General features: G+C 33.7%; 4 protein-coding genes and 1 pseudogene across 7 annotated transcripts; 2 read left to right on the top strand and 3 right to left on the bottom strand.

The window, feature by feature from the left end:
* Positions 1-151: 151 nt before the first annotated feature.
* On the top strand, positions 152-2,253 carry LOC107912077 (gamma carbonic anhydrase-like 1, mitochondrial; annotated as a pseudogene).
* A 68-nt stretch (positions 2,254-2,321) lies between these two features.
* Positions 2,322-4,806, bottom strand: LOC107912076 (squamosa promoter-binding-like protein 13A). Of its 2 annotated transcripts, XM_016840120.2 has the most exons (4): positions 4,360-4,806; positions 3,531-4,028; positions 3,301-3,434; positions 2,322-3,173 (listed from the first exon to the last, which is right to left on the bottom strand). In XM_016840120.2, exons 2-4 carry the CDS (start codon positions 3,950-3,952, stop codon positions 2,605-2,607), a joined length of 1,125 nt encoding a protein of 374 aa, XP_016695609.2. In that variant the 5' UTR covers positions 3,953-4,028; positions 4,360-4,806; the 3' UTR covers positions 2,322-2,604.
* A 1,887-nt stretch (positions 4,807-6,693) lies between these two features.
* LOC121223633 (uncharacterized) lies at positions 6,694-7,316 on the bottom strand. The gene is made up of 3 exons (XM_041105537.1): positions 7,003-7,316; positions 6,871-6,887; positions 6,694-6,795 (listed from the first exon to the last, which is right to left on the bottom strand). The coding sequence occupies exons 1-3, from the start codon at positions 7,314-7,316 to the stop codon at positions 6,716-6,718; spliced, it is 411 nt and encodes a 136-aa protein (XP_040961471.1). The 3' UTR covers positions 6,694-6,715.
* Positions 7,317-7,359: 43 nt separating this feature from the next.
* On the bottom strand, positions 7,360-9,995 carry LOC107912075 (60S ribosomal protein L7a-2). The gene is made up of 7 exons (XM_016840119.2): positions 9,717-9,995; positions 9,118-9,165; positions 8,814-9,015; positions 8,392-8,561; positions 8,144-8,272; positions 7,971-8,063; positions 7,360-7,735 (listed from the first exon to the last, which is right to left on the bottom strand). Exons 1-7 carry the CDS (start codon positions 9,717-9,719, stop codon positions 7,604-7,606), a joined length of 777 nt encoding a protein of 258 aa, XP_016695608.1. The 5' UTR covers positions 9,720-9,995; the 3' UTR covers positions 7,360-7,603.
* A 6,314-nt stretch (positions 9,996-16,309) lies between these two features.
* LOC107912074 (protein TAPETUM DETERMINANT 1) lies at positions 16,310-19,137 on the top strand. 3 transcript variants are annotated; one of them, XM_041105538.1, is made up of 5 exons: positions 16,320-16,456; positions 16,978-17,117; positions 17,216-17,436; positions 17,552-17,644; positions 18,468-19,137. In XM_041105538.1, the coding sequence occupies exons 3-5, from the start codon at positions 17,355-17,357 to the stop codon at positions 18,809-18,811; spliced, it is 519 nt and encodes a 172-aa protein (XP_040961472.1). In that variant the 5' UTR covers positions 16,320-16,456; positions 16,978-17,117; positions 17,216-17,354; the 3' UTR covers positions 18,812-19,137. The 3 variants fall into 3 exon arrangements, with proteins under 3 accessions (XP_016695605.2, XP_016695606.2, XP_040961472.1); XM_016840116.2 differs by lacking the exon at positions 16,978-17,117 and having other exon boundaries at positions 16,310-16,456; XM_016840117.2 differs by lacking the exon at positions 16,978-17,117 and having other exon boundaries at positions 16,318-16,461.
* Positions 19,138-19,660: the final 523 nt, after the last annotated feature.

Consider the following 19,660-nt stretch of genomic DNA (forward strand, 5'->3'; position numbering starts at 1 on the left):
ATTACATAAAATTATTATTTTTATTTACACTCCAACTCCAAATAAAAGAAACCATAAAAAAATTTAAAAATTATTAATTCTGATAATTTTAAATGACACTTTTTAAAAAATTAAATATTATCTCTATCAAAATTTGGACTTATTTGATTTTTATCAAGGACCTCACTATATTTGAATATAAATGTTTTAATTGAAAATTTCTATTTCCTTTGGGCTTATTGATAGTTTCTGGGCTCATATGAAAGCCCACTAAAAGAATATGATTTGGGCTGGGATTTCTCCTTTATGGCCCTTTTGCATTTCTTCCCGCCGTTGTCGCTTCCGTAAGGATCTCTCTCTCTATCAACGTCACCACTAGGAATGGGAACATCTATGTCAGCTCGGCGTATCCAGAGCGGTGGCGGCCTCGGCTTTCTCTGCTCACCGCCGCGTCATTTCTTCCGGGAGATTCGCGATGGAGGCGGATAAAACTATATCGCCGTCGTCGGATCGAGTGAATCGGGAGGGACTACAGGGTCCAAGGGAAGATAATTCCTCTCGGCCAGTGGGTACCGAAGGTAGCTGCTGACGCTTATGTGGCGCCTAAATTTGTCTTGGCTGTCAAGTAACCGTCAACGATGGAGCCTCGGTATGGGACGGCTGCGTCCTAGGCGGCGATCTCAACAAGAACACCGTTGGATTCTGCTCTATTTTGCAGGAACGCTGTGTTATTCACGCCGCTTGGTTCTCAACTGCTGGTAAATCTTTCGGTGCTTTGTAATCTTTAAACAAAAAAAGAAAAGAAAATTAATCTTTTGGAGTTTTTTTGTGGGGACTTGTTTGTAATCAAAATTTAGCTTAGACCAACCAGTTTCAACTGATTTAAGACTTGTACATTATGTTTTAGTTTTTTTCAATGCAGCTGAAAAAAAAGCAAGGAAACAAAATTTTGTAGTTCGTTAAATTCTGGTTCATAGGAGCTCTTGGTGTCTGTATAATATGGACTGAGCTAATTTATTCAATGAATTCAGATGCAGAACAATGTGTATTAAGCTTTTATTTTGAGATTTACAGCCATCATTAGCTTCATTTTTCTGGTGAAATTTGTCACATGAGGTCTACACGTTGATCCATTAGTTGATGGCTTGAAGGATAATCTATTACCTGGGCATTCAATGCTTTGCATTATGAAAATATACCCATACCACGAAGAATATCTTGATTTTTACTGCAGCTTTGATATTTGTTAATACTGTAAATTTTGGTGCCAAGAAAAGTGTATTTATTCTAGATAAACGAGGCAAGTGAGCAATAATCACTTTAGTTGCTTAGCAACCATTTGTGGTTAATCCTTTTATTAAAAAAGGGAGAACATGCTTACTCAGATTTAATATGTGATGCCCTACACATGAACCTTTTCATTGCTAGTGAACTGAATCTCATCTTGGAATCCCTGCCTTGAACAGCAGAAATGCAGTGGTCTAATGGCTTTGAATAGAAGTATGGAAACTGATAACATTTAGAGGGGTATCATTAGTGCTTTTCGCTTTATTTCATCAATGTTTTTGGTTTTCTGCCTATTTTGCTTAGATGCATTAGTTGATGGTAGGCACGAGTAAAAACAAGTAAATGTACGTTAAGAACTGCTTCATTCTTGAATCTTGTTTTGCTTCTCTTTTTCTTCCATTGCTTTCTAGTTTTGCTCTTGGAACCTGCAATCCATGCTTGATTGCTTGCAAGTCAACCCTTATTTGTTTAGGTATAACTTTATTTTATCCAGGCCTCGTCACTCAGGGTCAAGTCAATTTCTGTACCTCTTTGGCATCGTCATGTGAACACTGTTTTTGAATCTGGACTGTGTTTTATTTAAAATGTTTTTGTTTCTTTCTATATAACAGGGTTTCTGGCAGAGACATCAATTGGCGCATACAGTCTCTTTAAGATCATACACGATTGAACCAGAGTGCATTATTGGAACTCGTTCTATTCCTATGGAAGGTTCCCTGGTAGAGACACACTATCCTTGAAGCCGGTTGTGTAGTTCCTCCAGGTCAGAGAATCCCAAGTGGTGAGCTTGGAGCAGGAAATCTGGCTGAGTACACGAAGAAACATTAGAAATCTGTAAACTTACGGTGGCAATAAGCAATCTTAGCACAGATCGTTTGATGATGTAGGTGTGAAGTCCATTGAAATGGGATATAGTTTGCAACTGAAAGACTTTGTTGGGTTAATTTCTTTAAAAAAACCCAAACCCGAAAGTCTGTTTGAAGAAAATTTGTGTGATTCGATCTAATCAAAAACCAAATGCAGGAACATCCATGATTGAAACTCAAATGCTGATAGATCATCAAACCTAAATTAATATAAATTCTAAACAATCTAAATCCAAACATGATTCTCTCCACTACTAAAATGATTGCATGTATCATTCCAACTAAATGTCTATTATCGGGACCCAAAGTTTAATCAAAGTAATACTCGCATCTACTTTTAAGAAAAACATTCAATAGATTAACATCTCCAAATTAAAACACACCTGAAAAAAACCCCGAAACTCGAGTTTAAATTCGAATGTACCAATATTATAGCTTTGGCAATTTATTGTTACGGCGACTTTCAAATTTCCTACTGCCAATTAAAGCCAAGATTTTCAGGGGGTTCACTTGCAGATGATCCACCAGAACCCATGTGAAACATTCCTGAGCCATGGACCGTAGTCTCCCTGCCATTAGCAATGACCGAACCCATTGGCTCTATAATGTGGTCTTGTAGGCTCGGACCCAAGGATTGCACCAAGGGGAATGACTGAGGTTGCACCATGTTACTCAACCCGATCCCAGATGTATGCAACAGTGGAGATGACAGAAGAGAGAGAGCACAATCCGAATCCCGAACTTGAGTTGTTAACCTGTCACACAACATGCTCTGGCAGCCCCCATTGCCTTCTGAGAAAGGTGCAACACCCCCGAGGACCGGCTGGCAAATGGAAGCTTTCGCAGGTGTTTGATTCTTGCCTTGCAAGAATGAGCATTGCTGCTTACCTTCTCTGTAATTGCTTGAAGAGGATCCTAGAAGAAGGTTTTGTTTCGCAGGTGGTTGCTTCAGGTTGAGATACCGAGATTCGGGCCATGTAGTTTTCACCACACTGGTGGATGGATATACTTGCAAACCAGAGAATGGCAACATTTGGGAACCTGAAATGTTGCATTTGTATTGATTCAAACAAGTTCATTACATATAAAAGCAAAGCAAATTGAATGCAAACATCATAGGATATATGTCCTAATTGATTTCATTCAAGCATCATAGTCATAAGCTAACCTTGGTAATTGGAGAAATAGCTTCGAGAATGTGAGAGGGGATCCGGTTGAGGCTTCCTTCGTCTCCGGTTGTGTCTATCGAGACGTGCCCTGCAGCTTCTCTTCCCGTTATCGAACTCCTCCAGTGAGTGAAACCTACAAAAAAACAGCCAAGTTACCGTCGAGGAATCTGGGAAAACCACAATGATCCAACCTCTAAAAATAGATGGAACTGAAAACACGAGTAAGGACCTGCTGCATTGTTGACAGAATCTTTGCTTTAGGCCATTGATCATAACTTCAGCAGTCTTAGAATGGAGCTCACACACCTTATGTCGCCTATGGTAGTCCCTACAATTACTAAGGTCCGTATTACATTCGTCAACGAGGCACACAACCGGATGAGTCCCGATATTAGTAGGTCGAAATTTCTTCGAACTCGAAGAAGAAGATTCCATCTTTAGAACTCTGGGTTCCTTCCATTTGTTAGAAGGTAATTCACCAGAATTTCCTACTTGGCCAAGCTTCAAATCAACTCTAAAATCCCCTATAGAGTTAACAAGTTTATAGCTATTTGATTCATTGCCATTGATGATATCAGTGTCTGCGGTTGATACAGTTTCCTGAACAAATTCAGTAAAATCCCCTGATGTAGCTTTCAAGTTCCAGTCCATTAAAATCAAAAACCCCTTCACTTCAACACCTTGTTTGTTAAGCTTCTTCCTACTGTTCTCACCTAATATAAAACTCCTTTTAAATAAGAAAAAAGAAGAGGAGTCAATATTGCTATAGAAAATAGCTAAAAATGCCAAAAAATAATTATTGAAATATTATGGGTATTGAACTATAAACTGCACAATGAAATCCCAAAATCAGACACACCCTTTGTCAGATCCGACATTAATATAGTTTAGATGAACAAGAATAAAATAAATAGCAAAAAGGGAAGAAGAAAAAAGACATGTTTTTATATAGCAACAAATACAATTCCAAGAAGATTGGAAGTAAAAAAAAAAAAGAGACGGAGGGATAAAGATATAATAAACAAATAAGAAAGATTGTAAGAAAGGGGGGCACTTACAGTTACAGTTGCAGACAAACAAGAAGAGCTGTCTTCTCTTTTCAAGCCATTGAATCACTGACAAAGACTCCATTAAAATACAATTTAAAGTAGCTGAAAAGCAAAGAGAAAAATTTTTAAAAAAAAATTGTAAGAAAGGGAAAGGAGTTTTGCCTTAAACAGATTTGCTTTACAATATAATAATATACTATATATATGAATTTTAGAGATTGTTTGAAATATGAAATGATGTTGAGAAAGAAGGGAAAATAGGGAACAGCCTGATTGTTGCTTTCAAACTTTCTTAAACAAAGATCAAAAAAAAAAAAAAGTACAAAGAAGAGGATGCTTAGGACAAAATGTGTTTCACATTTCATAACATGTTTCTCTTCTTTCTGAGTTATCTTTTGCTTTTTTAAACAAAGAATTATTATTTTATATACCAGTATAATAAAAAATCTTATTTTTGTCTTTTTCCATTGTAACTGCAAATATTTTATAATGTAAAATTTGTGGCTGTCGTCTTGGATTTAACAATTAAGTACTGTATAATATTTTTTTTTGTTATTTATTATGCATGAAAATGACCCTTTATTTATTACTCTCCCAAAAAAAAATCCACCTTCTGCCTCTTTTTGACTTGGTCTTTTTTTCCCTAGCCGACACTGTCCTCTACGCTATTAGAAATTAAATAAAATCTTCATATGGAAGTTTTGACTTGGCTAATACAGAAGAATATCATGGTGAAATTAATTTATTTGAAATTTTATTATGAAATTGTTACCATTTTTCTTTTAAAAAATCTAGAGTGTTAAAAAAAACATATGAGCTTAGAAGTGACTTGGAATTTTTTTTTAATCTCATTGCACCTCAAATTTAAATAATTTGAGTGTCTTAATGTATAATTGATAAGTTCAATCTTGTTTTTTAAAATAAATTTTTAATATTTTTAATTAATACCGAAAAATTCTATTAAAATAAAGTTTGAAGTTAAGTATCTCAAAATCGAAGCAAGAGAGGGTCTAAGCTTATCGACAATTGGGATTAAAATGTGATAATGCCCTTTTAGTAGAGATGCTTTTAGCCGGTGGATTTATTGAGAGTAATTTGGTGGAATTACGTCTTATCCACGTCTTATTCATTGTCTGTTAAGTCGTAATTGGAAGGTCCTTATTCGTCACATTCCGAGGTCTCAAAATACAATTTTTAACCATATGGCTAAGTTTTCGGCGACAAATTTCACAAGAATCCATTAGTTTGGAGAATCTCCACAATCAGTACGAGACTTAGCTAAATTATTTTGGTTCTTTAAAGAATTAACATAATCTTTGTTTTTCGCTTTATGCTAATTTTACTATGTAAACAATCATATCATATTAAAAAAGTCTATAATCAAATTTAAACTTTCCATAAAAAAGTCAAATTCAAACGTAATAACTACGTATAGATATATTGTTTATTTAAAAAAAGAAGAAGCTACATATATAGTCTAGGAATCACCGGCAAGTTGAAAAAAAAATCCATTATTACTTATGTAATAAACTCTTAATTCTATCTATTCTAATTAGAGTAGGGTAGCGTCAGTAAAAAAAATTATATATACAATAAATTTATAAAAATTCGATATAAAAACTAAACATATTTTTAGTGGAAATGGTATATATGCAATATTTTGAGTTCAAAATTTATTATTTAATGTATTTTTAAAAAAATTGTTACAATATAAAAATACAAATATTCTTAAAATAATATATATTTTTTTATTTTGTGAAAAAAAGGATATTCTACGGTGCCGGATGTCACATCTGTCCTTCCCCTGGTTGCAACTGGAGTGTATAAATATGATGGTTATGAAACTTTAAACTGCTCATTTATGATTCTAGTTGGGCGTGTGATTATTGCTATATTATATCGCCCATTGATGATATTGAACCAATCACCTCCTTCTAAGTCTTAGACAACGGTCATATTAGTCTCTTTGATCCATCATCCCTTTGTAATATGAAATGATTTTTACCCTCCACCCACTTAATGTTAGTTGATTCCGTCGGCTAAATTAGTTAATTGATTTATTGTTTTTATTTTTATTTTTTAAATTGTAATATTATATATTATAAATAATCAGCTTGAATCCGCTAACGATCATTAGGGAAGCGGAGGAGTACATCAGAACAACGAAGACAACTCAAAGGGTATGGGTTCCAACTAGCTTAGTAAGAGAAAGTAACAACAGCGCAATGGAAGAAGTAATTTCCTACCCCGTTTTAACAGTTGGCGGCTACAACAAAAACGAAGCAATGGCTTGGGTACTTCATATTGGAGAGCCGAGCGAAAGAACGATGGAGACCCAAAAAATATAACAAGTATAAGCACGTTCTTATGCGAAAATTGGACGCACGCGTACATACACAACAAAGAGATGAAAAATGTATTCCTCGAGTCGCATTGGCTCCTCAATTAAACTAGCTATGATGTTTCTACTGAAAATTTCTTCTAATAATAGATTGATAAAAGAGACGAAGTTAATAACAAGTAAACTGTGATTATACCTACAAAATCAAGCGAAAAATCCCATTAGTAAAGCAGTATTCTTTGGATAATTCGGGGATCAAACGATTCCAAGCTAAAATTAAGCTTGAAAGCAATCAAGATTAAAAGAATTGCCTTGTTATAGTCACAGCATTCAGAGTCACAATTATCCCCCACAACTGCAACAATACAGCCCTCTTCAAATCACCAAAAACATACCAACAGAGGCCACAACTTGACTCCACTATCCACATTCCCACCACCATTGTTCTTCCCCTTAACAACCAGCCGTAAGGAATCAGGAGTGGCCACGATCCCAGCACCTTTTGGAGTCCCGTCTTCAACCTGAACCCTATCATTGGTCTCGGAACAATAGTAGGGTCAAGGTGGGGCAACAAAGTTGACCAATTCATGAAAGCCCCAAATATCAAAAAAGTATACATATACATCTCATAATCTATAATGATATAACATTAATCAGAAACCAGGACAAAAAACTCAACAGAAAACCTTTCCTAATAAGATGAGAGTACAGTTAAATAAGAAATATAAAATGAAAGGCAAAGTTAAAAGATGAACTTCTAATGACAATTCCATCAAAATCAATAAAGGGGAAAACAAATCCACTTAAACACCAGTTGCAGCTGACTACTCAGGGCCATTTAATCAATCAAGAAAAACAGAAAATAAAAGTAAAATCCAACTAAAGCTGCCTTTGGGAGAAACTACGGTATTTCTAAGTCATCCTCTGTGCAGCTTCTTTTGCAAGAAGCTTCTCCTTTGCCTTAGTTCTGGCCTGTGACTTGGACCCCATGACACCACCTCCCCACTTCTTCCTGTACTCATCGTATTTGTCATTGAAGTTTGCCTGCCACATTAGTTGATTGTTTTTAGTGCTTTGTAACTATTTTTAATATATTTTAGTTAGGGTTGGGGCAATTTTAGTTAAATTCTGCCCATCACAGCCTGGGTATATTACTAAAATATTTAATTCTTTTGCTGATTTTGTAACTCATTTTACTAGGTTAATATATGCTTCAAATCCCTATACACTTCATATATTTGGAATTTGGAAAATATTGCAGGTAAGGTTCAATTTGTACCTTGATAGCCTCAAGGATTTTGCTGAAGTCCAGCTTATCCTCATTCTTGACAGTGGTCAAGCATAAGACGGAAGCAGTTTTCTTGTGGACAATCTGCCATGGTAGCATCAACACAAATAAGTAACCTAGGAGCTTTAAACTCTACAAATGGCAAAAATGCAGAAGACAATTACTGATCCCAAACGTGATTTCCCCTTCACAATGCAGTACGGAACCTCCATCTTTCTGCACAATGCAGGGAGCCATACTACCAACTCTATGGGATCCACATCATGAGCAATAACTACCAATTGTGCTTTGTTCTGCCAGGGCATAATAAAAAAAGAACAGAAGACCATTGTTTTTAATAATTTTGCGATAAACAGAATACATGGTACACTCCAGATAAACTGATGAAAATATGAAAAAACAGGAAGGCAACCTGCTCAATGAGGTAGGTAACGTGGTTGAGTCCATATTTTACAACAATTGGCTTCTTTGATTCGGGAGCTTTTCCTTCAGCCTCAGCTTGGGCTTTCTTCAGGAGACGTTCCTTCTTGGCCGCCTTGTCCTCCGGCCTATACTTGAGGAGCAACTTGAACAGACTTGTTGCTACATTTGGACATAAAATAACCAACTTATAATCACAAATTCATGATCAATCATTATAAACAGAAAAAGGAATTCTGCAGTAGGACAGGCAAATGAAATAGAACAGGAATGGAAGAGGCTACAAAAACAAAGAACATACGATAGCACAACACAAGATAAAAAAACAAACACAGCAGAGTTTTCAGGCTAACATGAATAGATTTAATAGAAATGTAACCCATGCAGCTTACAGGCGCAGATTTTATCACATACCAAGGTTTTTATCAAGAGTCTTTGTAAACTGGTTCAGTGCTGGTGGGACTTTCAACCTCTGCTTAAGGATCCTCTTTTTCCTTTGAATGTGAACAACCTTAGGCCACTTCACAAAACGGTGCAGATCCTTCTTTGGAGGTAAAGCTCCTCCAATACCAAATTGCTTTGGACGCTTCTCAAACAGTGGATTTACAACCTTCTCCTAATTTCCAAAATAGAAAAGAACAGATAGTGAGACAACCGTAATCAAGTTATTTAAGAGATCATCCATATGATAAAAATTAATGAAAAAATTGAAAATTACTTGTTTCTTCTTGGCCGGCACAACTACCTTTCCTCCTCTCTTTGGGGCCTGCATTTAACAACAAATCAAATAAGAACAGGAAGACTATCCCAATCCCTTTGAAAGGAACACGTCAATTAATAACGAGGATCAAACCATTAAACTAACGTACAAAGAGCCACTGTTGAATTCTTTAAACATTAAATACAAATAAACTTCACATGTTTAATTTCAATAACTCGACATTGACCAACACAAATATCAGTCCTTTTAACTAAACAATGACTTACACTACTCTTTCAATGAGATCACTTTTAACAACACTATACCAATAGCTGCATTGTATTTGTAAATTTATAATAAAATGAACCTCTTTTTTTTACTAGAATTTAACAAATAACATTTAAACCGAGTATTTACGATAACCTTCTAAGGTTCTAACCCACCAATTAAATTCCACACGACATTTAGTCCAAAAAAATAGCTCAAATAAAAAGCTTAGTGAACTGAATCTAGAGCAGAAACAAGCATAAATGAAAGAGCATTCGCGGATAGAATTTAAAGAAACAACACAACAAAATGAAAATTAAAAAAAATTGAAACGGAGTTTTCGGATTTACCATTTTCGGAACCTCCTGAAGCTTTTTCCAAGGTTTTTTTGAGTTAGATGGAAACGGCGAAGGAAAACCCTAAACGAAGGAGAAAATTCGAAAAATTAGAGTTTATAATTATATAAGAAAAAAAGCCCAAGTTTGGGCCAGTTGTCGAAAGTTTTGGGCTTGTTGGACCTTTCTACATATAAAAGAGAGAAAACAAATATTTCATCTTATTTAAGATATTTAATATGGTATTTCATTTTATTTAAGATATTTAATATAAAAGAGAGAAAGCTGTAGAGCAAAGCAGGTCGGTTCACCCTCATCAGGTAGAAAGCAGAAGAAGGCAATTGCTAGTTTGCTACGGGAACAAAGAATGTAAAATGTTGGATAGGTTTGCTTAGCCCCCTCCTTCTTAGATTTGGAGGGTATTTATAGCATGGTGGGATCTGTTCTCAAAGATAGATTGACGAAACCTTTTTGAAGGAAGCGAGAGGTTGAATGAAGACAAACCATTCAGGAGGTAGGTTACCCAATGAGCCATGGATAGCTGCTAATGAGCGTTTCTCAGGTGACTTATCCTGTTAACATGTGTCCAAATCTGAAGAGGCATAACATAACTATAATTGTAACCAACATATGCAAGGACCCATCAATGATTGGTTGAATTTTAAAAACTAAAAAAAGATGTCTATTTCATAAATTAAAATATCAGTTCAGGATTGAATGCGATTCTTTATCCTTCTTGTTTTACAAGGGTAAAAATCATTAAGCTGCACCAAAACAAAACAAAGAAATGTTGGTTCTTAGAGAAGCATCAGATACTTCACCCAAGCTGCGTGTGTCTTGTTTGATGTTATTCCATTTTGTGGTCTACTTTATACATCTATGATCATAGGTACTAAGAACTACTGATCTATATACTTGGCTGCTACAATGCTCTTCTTGTTTGTAATCATCTTTTTGGAATATGTTTGGCCTAATGTGATATCATCAAAATCATAATTCGTTAATGCTATCGTTAAAGTTTATGAAATTGGTCTATTATCAAGTCTATCTGTTTGGTTGTCTTTGTCCATTATGGCATTTTTTTGGTGGCTGAGAGTGCTTGATACTATAATCTTCTTACCAAGTAACACCATCTCTGGTCTTTAACAGTTGCAAAATAAATAAATAAATAAATAACTTTGCTGTTCATCTACTTAAATGCCATTACGCCATGGCAGTTCAGGCGAACAAAACGGCCATTGCAGGCGGCATAACATTCCAAGAACATCCTAGCATTGATGCTTCAGACATGAGAACCAGATGCTAGTTGAATTTAGCATGGTTCGGAAATTTTGTCACAAGAGCCGATGCAAAGCATTTCCAAACCCGGCTCTCTTATTTATAGGAAGGCTTAGACTTGATGGCCTACACTCATGCAAGCACCAGAGTAGAGGGCCAGGGGTATGAGATCCGTCGTCAATTTTGTTCTTTACCCAGGGATTAAACTATATACTTTTTTTTTAAGGGTCGGCATTGAATTTTAAATTTTATGAAGGAACAAGATGCAATTTTAAAAGTTATTTAAAATTTTTATAGTTTTTAAAAGAACCATAATATAATTTTCAGCTCTCCAATTTAACAATTAAGTTTACTTTAGTATGTGTACGTTATTGGGTCTACTTTGGTATGTGTAACTAAATCTATTTTAGCCTCTAAATTCAGATTTTGTTAAGATTACTTGAGTAGGGCTAGATCAATAACTGATTAGTATAACGATCCATACAAATAGATTGAACCGATGGGCTTGAAAACTACTTGAAATAAGTAAAAATCGAAAATCGGGATAAAATTTGATAGTTTAACCGATTTAATAAAAAAAGTGTTTGTTTTAGATTTTCATAAATTTTAAATTATTTAGTTAATTATTGTTGGTTTGACAATGAAATTGATCAAACTGATTGAATCGAGAATTTGTGCTTTGAGTCTAACCTTTTCAGCCATCGATACAATTATTAGAATACAAAATGTGACACTCTCTGATTATACTACACCATCATCTGAAATTTTATATAATTTTTAAAATTTTCAAGTGATGATGTGGCACAATCTCAAAGTGCCACATCGTCAAACTTTTATATTTTTCAAGTTTAGGGACTAAAATGGACGTAGTTGTCAAGCTCAAGTGCCAATATAAGTATCAAAGTGAATCTAATTGTCAAGTTCAGGGGTCAAAAAATATATTATCCCTTTTATAATTGAAGGCCAATAGTGGCATCACTTTTTTTAACCCTCTATCTTTTGGAAACGGTACAATGATAAATTTTGCTATCAACGTTTATATTTTTTGTCAATTGACCTTATTCTTTTTTAGGTAAATTTGACCGTTAACCTTTTTAAAATAAAGTTAATTTACTTTTATTTTAACGAAAATACTGACTAAAACATTTTTTTTAATGATGCTGGTATGGCAACCCACATGATAATTCACATGCACTTTATGCGGACATGGATATCACTATTTATCTTATATGCCATATCAACAAATAATTTAAAATTTTTAAAAATTAAAATTATATATATATAAAAAGTTCGTAACAATTCAAAAAAGAAGCATGAAATACACGTGAATTGTCATGTGGGTTGCCATGTTTAAAAATTTTATATTTTAGTCAATATTTTCGATAAAGAAGCATTAATTTGACTATTTTTGAAAAGGTTGATGGTCAAATTTAACTTTTTTTAAAAATTGAGGGTCAAATTTAATTAAATAATAATAATGGTTGAATTTACCAAAAAAATGTAAATATTAAAGACTAAATATATCAAATTTAAAAAAAAAATATTTCTAATTTGATGATTCAAGGTATGGCAATTTTTGTTAAGTAGATTTATACATGAGTGAGGCAACCAAAATGTTTGAATACATTATTCATTTAACATGTAAATAATTGATTTTTTACAATTGACATTAAATAAAAATATAATAAGGGTAAATTATAGTAGAGGTCACTTAATTAGGTTTTTTTTGAACCAACTATGAAAAGTTACAAAATAGTTACTAATTATTTAAATTTATTTTTTAGTCATCGACTAGCTAATGTAAATATGAGAACTCCAAAAAATCCGAGATAATTGGGTGATCAAAAAGACAAAATTAAATAATTAAGTGACCAAAAAATAAAATAAAATATAGTTAAGTTACTACTAATAGAATTTACCCAAATAATAATCACTAAATTGGGAATCCCAGAAAGATTTGTTCAAGGCTTGAATCAAGTGGATTGGTCCCATAGGTAACCTGAGGTTTTTTTTACCGTAATAATCTAAAAAAAAAAAAATCCAAATTGGTATCTCCATGGCCAGGGGCGAAACCAGGGAGTTGGCTGGCAGGGGTCCTGGCTCTTTTAAAATGGAAATATTTCTATTTAGGCCATTTGAAACTTTTAAAATTTAAAATTAGTAAAGGTAAAATTATACTTTGGCCCCCTTAAAATAAAAAATTTATTTAATTATTTAAAAATTATAAAGATAAATACTATTAAAATGATGAAATTACATTCTTACTATCGTAAAAATTATAATTTAATTTCTACTCCCTTAAAAAAATTTCTACCTTCACCTTTACCCATGGCGTTATTTATCAAAATGGGGTGAAATGAATAGTATTGAGGGGTGGTGCCTGAGAAGGCAGTGGCACCATCCATTTTTTTGTTACTCAATGATTAGGCTGTTATACAAAAAAAATAATATTTTAACGGTGGAAGGATTGTATACAATGGCACCAATATGCTTACGACATCGAATGCTTACCCTTCGGTCACTATTCATTTCATCCTATTTTCATTTCATCCTATTTTAGAAAATAATGTCATGGGAATATCATTTTAGAATATAATTAAAAAATTTTATATTAATGAGGTAAAAAACCGTAATTCTGACCATCTAATCTTTATATATTTATTGAATGTCTTTTCTAAAACGTTAATTATCGTTTTTTAAGAATTTTTTTATATTTTAATTAATGAGAAATATTTAGTATATTATCAATAAAATTTTTAGACTTTATAAAATTAGATGGTTGACAAATGTCATAAAAATATAATAAAATATTAAAAATATATTAAAAAACACATAATTTTTTAAAAATTATTTATGAAATAAAAAATATTATTAATATACCAAATACTCCCTTTTAATTAAAATCTTTCTAAAAATGCACGATCTTATAATATGTATTTATTTTAGTATTATAAAAGTTAATATAATATAAAACATTATTAAAAGAGAGAATTCCCAATATAGACTAGAATACAAAAAATATAATATAAAGCGGGCAAATTACCAAAAAAAGCCCTATTTTTTTAAAATTTACCGAAATAGACCCGGTAGTTTATTATTTACTGGAATGAGTCATTTTTCCCGAAATCGCGTCCACGTCAGCGCGATGTCAGGGGACGTGTCAGAACATTGCGTCCACGTCAGCGCGCTTTGCTTACGTGGACACAAATTGTGCCTACGAGGACGCGATTTGCTGACGTGGATGAACAGTTTATGTTTTTTAGCTTGGAAAACTTTAAAAGGCCATAACTTTTCGCTCGGTTGTCCGATTGAGATGATTTTTTTTATTTCGAATAACTCTTCAGGATCTACGCGCCGGCAAAGGCAGTTTGCCGCAGTTTTCTTCGAAAAAGATCCTTTTTTGCCCCTAAATTTCGATTTTTTCGGTTTAAAATTGAATTTTGAAACATTCAAATAATTATTTTCCTTATTTATTTGAAGTAAACACTAGATTTTTTTTACAGAATTGTTGTATTATTTTTATTGATTTGACACGTGTATGGAATAGGTCCGATAAAATCGTTAGAACTTAAGTAATATAATTAAGATAATAACAGTATTTCTATAATATGTCAATTAATTAGTTTAGCTTAGTTGGTTAATATGTTGCTATTGATGTAATATTGAAGAGTTAATTGATTAAAAAAATAAATACAAGTACAAAAAGATTCAAAATTTATTTTTTCAAAATACCAAAAAAGCCCTATATTTTTAAATTTTATTGAAATGGGCCTGGTATTTTATTTTGTTGACTGTTGGGTACTGTTCGCGCGCGGGCCGGAATTGCGTCCACGTCAGTGCGAGATGCTGACGTGGAAGGAAATCGCGTCCTTGAGAGCGCGATTTCCTTCCACGTCAGCATCTCGCGCTAACGTAGACGCGATTTCCTGACGCGTACCCTGACATCGTGCTGACGTGGACGTGATTTCCTGACGCGTACCCTGACATCGCGCTGACATGGACGCGATTTCCCGGAAAAATGACCATTCCGATAAATAATTAAAAAATAGGCCAATTTCGATAATTTAAAAAAAATTATTGATAAATTACCCTATAAAAAAAGTTTTAAATTTAAGATTCCAGTCTTAATAATAAATTTTGCAAAAATGCGAACAACCTTTTATTGTTAATATTATTATTATTTGCATTGAAAATGCTGTTCATCACTTGTCTGCCACTGTATAAAAGTTTTAGGCAATGGGTAAATGTGGTAAGTGGCTAAAAGCCCAGGCTTAGAGCGCAGAGGTTAACAGCAGTGGCAGTGGCAGGTTCTGGTTTCATGTGGATGTTTCCGACCAGTGCTTCTGTCTGTGTCGCATGGTGTCCACATGACCCTATTACTAGCCAATTGATGACACATTTCTGGTCCTCAACATGAATCAGACCTTACTATTTCTCAAATAATTATTTATTTATTTATTAATCCCTCTACTAAACATGAAAAAGAACCCAAGGAAACCCCTTTCTCAGAATGTTTCTAGTCTCTAGGATTGCTGCGACATAACTCTCCACTTTCTCTCTACTTTTTCATCTCATGGTCCTCATAAAAACCAGCTTAATAACCCCCATAGTACATTTCTTGTTTACCCAGCTTATATTAATATATATATTTTTTTCGAAGATTATTCTTATCTGTATTTTTTTACAAAATAAATTACACTATTATAAAAGTATTTTATTTTATTATATTTTTATATAAAATCAAAACATTTTTTCGGAACTTAAAATATTATAATTTAAAAAATTTTAAATTTACTTAAAAAACACTTTCGATCCTCTATTACCCCATTGTTGTTTTGACCTTTTTCCCTTTTCTAGTGTATCAGCAGATCATGTCAATCCAACATAATTTTTCTTCTGTTAAAGGATGCCTCAACCCTGAAAGAGAAAAAATATATATTTTAGGGATATCAAATATCTATATATTTATTTTTGAGCAAATATTTAATATAATATCAGCAAAGTTTTTATCTTATAAAAATATAATAAAATATTAAAAAAATTATCATACTATCAAATACTAAGTCTTGTTTTTAATAAAACAATGAAAACAGGAATCTAAGAACCGACCTGATTGGGGAACAGCTTTGCAGCATACAAAGAGCAAATACAATACATTCCTTATGGAAGGCGCGTGTCAACTACCCTTACGCTTTAATAAATTCTGTGTTTGGCCGCACGTGACTTTGTCCACACTTTTTAATCTAATCAACCTTTTTTCCTTTCAAAACGCCACGTGCACTTCTAACCATGGTTCGTTTAAAAAAACAATTTTGACAACTACATAAATTACCCGCTGCTCTTTCCTTTGTCTTCTTCCTTTTTCTCAACTCCATTCCTCAAGCCAAATCAGATTAAACAACCCACCCCTAAAGCGCACGCGTTTCGTAGTTGATTGTACCCTCCGATCCATCCTTACTATATCTCGATTTCCTAAGGTAAGGTGAAGTCAAGAAGCTTTCTCTTTGGTTTTTTCTATGCTTCTTGGTTCGAAAATGCGAAAAAAAAGGGGATTATTTTATTGAAAATTTGGATTTTAGTTCAATAAATGCGAACGACTTTTTTGGGATTTTTGCTGTTTTGTCATTTCTGTCTTTCATGATCTTCTTCTGCAATTTTTGTCGTTTCAAATATACTTGCAAAAGAGGAAATAAAATCGATTATTATTATAATATCATGCAATTCTATATGGTCTGGTGATCTGATCTCTCTTTCTCTTTCTCTTGCATCTTTTTTGTAGTGTAAGTCTCTGCTTTGTCGACTGCTCTCAGTGAATTCACCACTTTCCTTTTTCTTTCATTTTTTTGTAGTCTTAGAGTCAATTGTTTTTCTTCTTCATTGCAAACATTTCTTTCGTCTTCTCTCGAGAAAACTTCCATTTTTAGCACTACAAATAAAAAAAGGCTTTTAAATTTTTCGAAATGAAATGAAAATGGGCTTTTGATAACTTTTTGTTTAGAAAAGAGTTCAGGTACGAATCGCCGTCGTTTTGGTGTTACTGATTTCGGAGCCTAAAGTTGAGCTCGTGAAGCGTAGCTTTTTGGTAGACTTTCTTTTTTATTCTAGTCAAATCTGAATCGCCCTATTGATGATCTGACGGTTGTTTTCTCATCTTCGATTTCATTTAAAAAATTTGACGGATGGGATGTTTTTATTTGATCTAATATATAAATGATTCCTCATTGTTTTTGAAGCAGATTTTCAAGGATCTGAATCACTCATCCGCTCATCACTGCTTATCTTTTTCAATGGCGTTTTAAGGCCACTCTACTTGTTGACCTTTTGACTTTGTTTTCCGAGTATCGGGATCGGATGTCATATAGGTAACTTTGACAGATGAATAGGCGATTCCTTTTGGTACTACTGTCCTCGGTTTCCACCGCCGTATTATTCCTCTTCCTCATCGTGCTATTTCCAGGTGCTTGATTTATGTGCATAGATACACTCTTTTGGGATTCTCCGTCATCTTCCCCTTTGTCTCTTTATGTTCATTTTATACTAATTTTTATTGGTTTTTGCGATTCATGTTACAGGTGAGAGTGGTTCATTCGGGTTGAAGTTGATGGGACTGAGGATCAAGCAAGGAAACAACACATTTTCTGCACTACATCGCAAGCTTCTTCATGGTAGAGTTATACAAAGAAACAAAATAGAGTCCACCCATTTGTTTTTTTTCATAAACAAAATGACAAAAAAGTTAGGATATGGAATGTTTTATTCTGGGTTTTTGTCACTGTTTTTGTATGAGGGGGTCCGGGTGGGTTTGATTTTTACTTACTACAACCAGAAATTTCTACTAAAAGAACCGACCCATTTTTTCCGAACCCGGAAAAGTTTCCAGCGTTTGTTAACTATGTCTGTCGTCTTGCCATTGATGATACAAGTTACCGTCGATAGTATCTTTAAATATGGGGTCTGATAATGATATCCCCATCAAAGCTTTAATAAGAGATTGCCTGTTTTTCGTAATAGAAACTTGAGAGCTTTGCTTTTTCTTTAAAGCCTTTTAGCTCACCGTGATCGATGCTAAATTTGGGCACCATCTTTTTTTTATGCTAGCTTGTCATCTTTTTTGGTAATGAAGCCAGCTTGTCTTTTTAAATCTCATTTGGTTGTGTAACTCGAATTTTTGTTTGAGCTGGTAAAATCATATCATGAATTAGGGTTGGATTCGAATATTGTTTGAATTTTCATTTCTCATTGAACAGTAAGAAAAGGAACATTTAAAGGAATTTGTTGCCATTGTGTTCCACTTTTGAACCCAGTCCTTTTGGGGTTAAATACTGTCTGTTTCCCTTTTCCCCCTTTAGAAAGTGTATTTTGTCTGCAAATGTTTTTCCCCTTATTGGTTGGGTTACGTTTGTGTTTTTTACTGATATTTTGTTGTAAAAGACAAGTTGACCAATTTAACCTTTCAGAATTTACTCAAATAAGTCCCTATACTTTCAGGGACAACAATGAAGGAACCGAACCGACTTCCAGGGGAGAAGTGTACCAAGGCAGATATAGTGATCAACCAGGGAGCCACTCGGCCACTCCCCACTGGCATCTCGACCTACACCGTCGAGATCATGAACATCTGCTTTACCGGCTGCGACATCTCTGGAATTCACTTAAACTGCGGCTGGTTTAGCTCCGCCCGTCTCATCAACCCCAAAACGTTCCGACGCCTTCACTACAACGACTGCCTCGTGAACGACGGGAAACTATTGATCAATGGTGGAACAGTCTCCTTTCAATACGCCAACACCTTCCTTTACCCTCTTTCTGTCTCCCGTGTCATCTGTTCTTAGCCGTAAAGATTCAAGACCCGAGCTCAACCTATACATGTTGATATCTCTCTATATATTCCCACTTTAAAGCAAGAATAGGTTAGTGATTAGTTTACAATACTGGATTTTCATACCTTTGGTATACGTATAGACCCTTGTGATCTCATCCTTTTAGTTTTATTTGGAGAATATGCTTTTGAACTTGGGTGTAAATGCTAGATACGAGGTATGAATCCGATATGAATGTCTATTTGGTGGTACTGATTTTGAGATTTGAAACCATACCGTAAAAGTGTTTGAACTGGTTTTGTAATGAAGATCTACCATGAATATTGGTTTTGGTTGTTCGTGTGTGTGTATATATATATATATCATTGCTAGCATATTGTCTTAAATATAGTAAGATTACTAGTTCCTATATTCATCCCATATTACATATGGTAACCTTACTATATATTTGACGCAGTATGCTACTAACGAAATTGTCATTTTGTATCTAAGTTGAAAAAATTGGGATAAATTACACTGTTAGTCTCTTAATTTTTAGAATATTTTTGTTTTGGTCACCAAACTGTAAATACTTTCGGGCTTTTTAACGTCTTCCTACTAGTTTTGTTTTGTTTTGTTCGTTCTTCACTAAATCACCGACGGAAATGAAGGTGTGATCTTTTTTTATTTGATACTATAACACATTTAACTTTTAATATTTACATATTTTATCAATTTAATCTTAATTTTAAATAATTCAATAAATTTAACTTTTTAAATTTACAAATTTTATCAATTTTAATTCCCCTCTCTTATAGTAGAGCGTAAATCAAATGCATATATATTCTAAAACTACTTGATTTGATTAAAATTTTCTTTTTA

This window comes from Gossypium hirsutum, chromosome D11 (assembly GCF_007990345.1).
Source record: "Gossypium hirsutum isolate 1008001.06 chromosome D11, Gossypium_hirsutum_v2.1, whole genome shotgun sequence".
In the NCBI taxonomy this organism is placed as follows: Eukaryota; Viridiplantae; Streptophyta; class Magnoliopsida; order Malvales; family Malvaceae; genus Gossypium; species Gossypium hirsutum.

Excerpts from the sequence above, each read along its gene's own strand:
- LOC107912074 (XM_016840116.2), top strand. The coding sequence starts at position 17,355 with ATGAATAGGCGATTCCTTTTGGTACTACTGTCCTCGGTTTCCACCGCC. Across the intron at positions 17,437-17,551 it reads CCTCATCGTGCTATTTCCAG|GTGAGAGTGGTTCATTCGGG; the intron begins GTGCTTGATTTA and ends TTCATGTTACAG. Across the intron at positions 17,645-18,467 it reads ACATCGCAAGCTTCTTCATG|GGACAACAATGAAGGAACCG; the intron begins GTAGAGTTATAC and ends CTATACTTTCAG.
- LOC121223633 (XM_041105537.1), bottom strand. The coding sequence starts at position 7,316 with ATGTATATGTATACTTTTTTGATATTTGGGGCTTTCATGAATTGGTCA.
- LOC107912075 (XM_016840119.2), bottom strand. Across the intron at positions 9,016-9,117 it reads TGCCGGCCAAGAAGAAACAA|GAGAAGGTTGTAAATCCACT; the intron begins GTAATTTTCAAT and ends TTTGGAAATTAG. Across the intron at positions 8,064-8,143 it reads GGAAATCACGTTTGGGATCA|ATTGTCCACAAGAAAACTGC; the intron begins GTAATTGTCTTC and ends CTACCATGGCAG.
- LOC107912076 (XM_016840120.2), bottom strand. The coding sequence starts at position 3,952 with ATGGACTGGAACTTGAAAGCTACATCAGGGGATTTTACTGAATTTGTT. Across the intron at positions 3,435-3,530 it reads TTCTGTCAACAATGCAGCAG|GTTTCACTCACTGGAGGAGT; the intron begins GTCCTTACTCGT and ends GTTTTTTTGTAG. Across the intron at positions 3,174-3,300 it reads CTATTTCTCCAATTACCAAG|GTTCCCAAATGTTGCCATTC; the intron begins GTTAGCTTATGA and ends GCAACATTTCAG.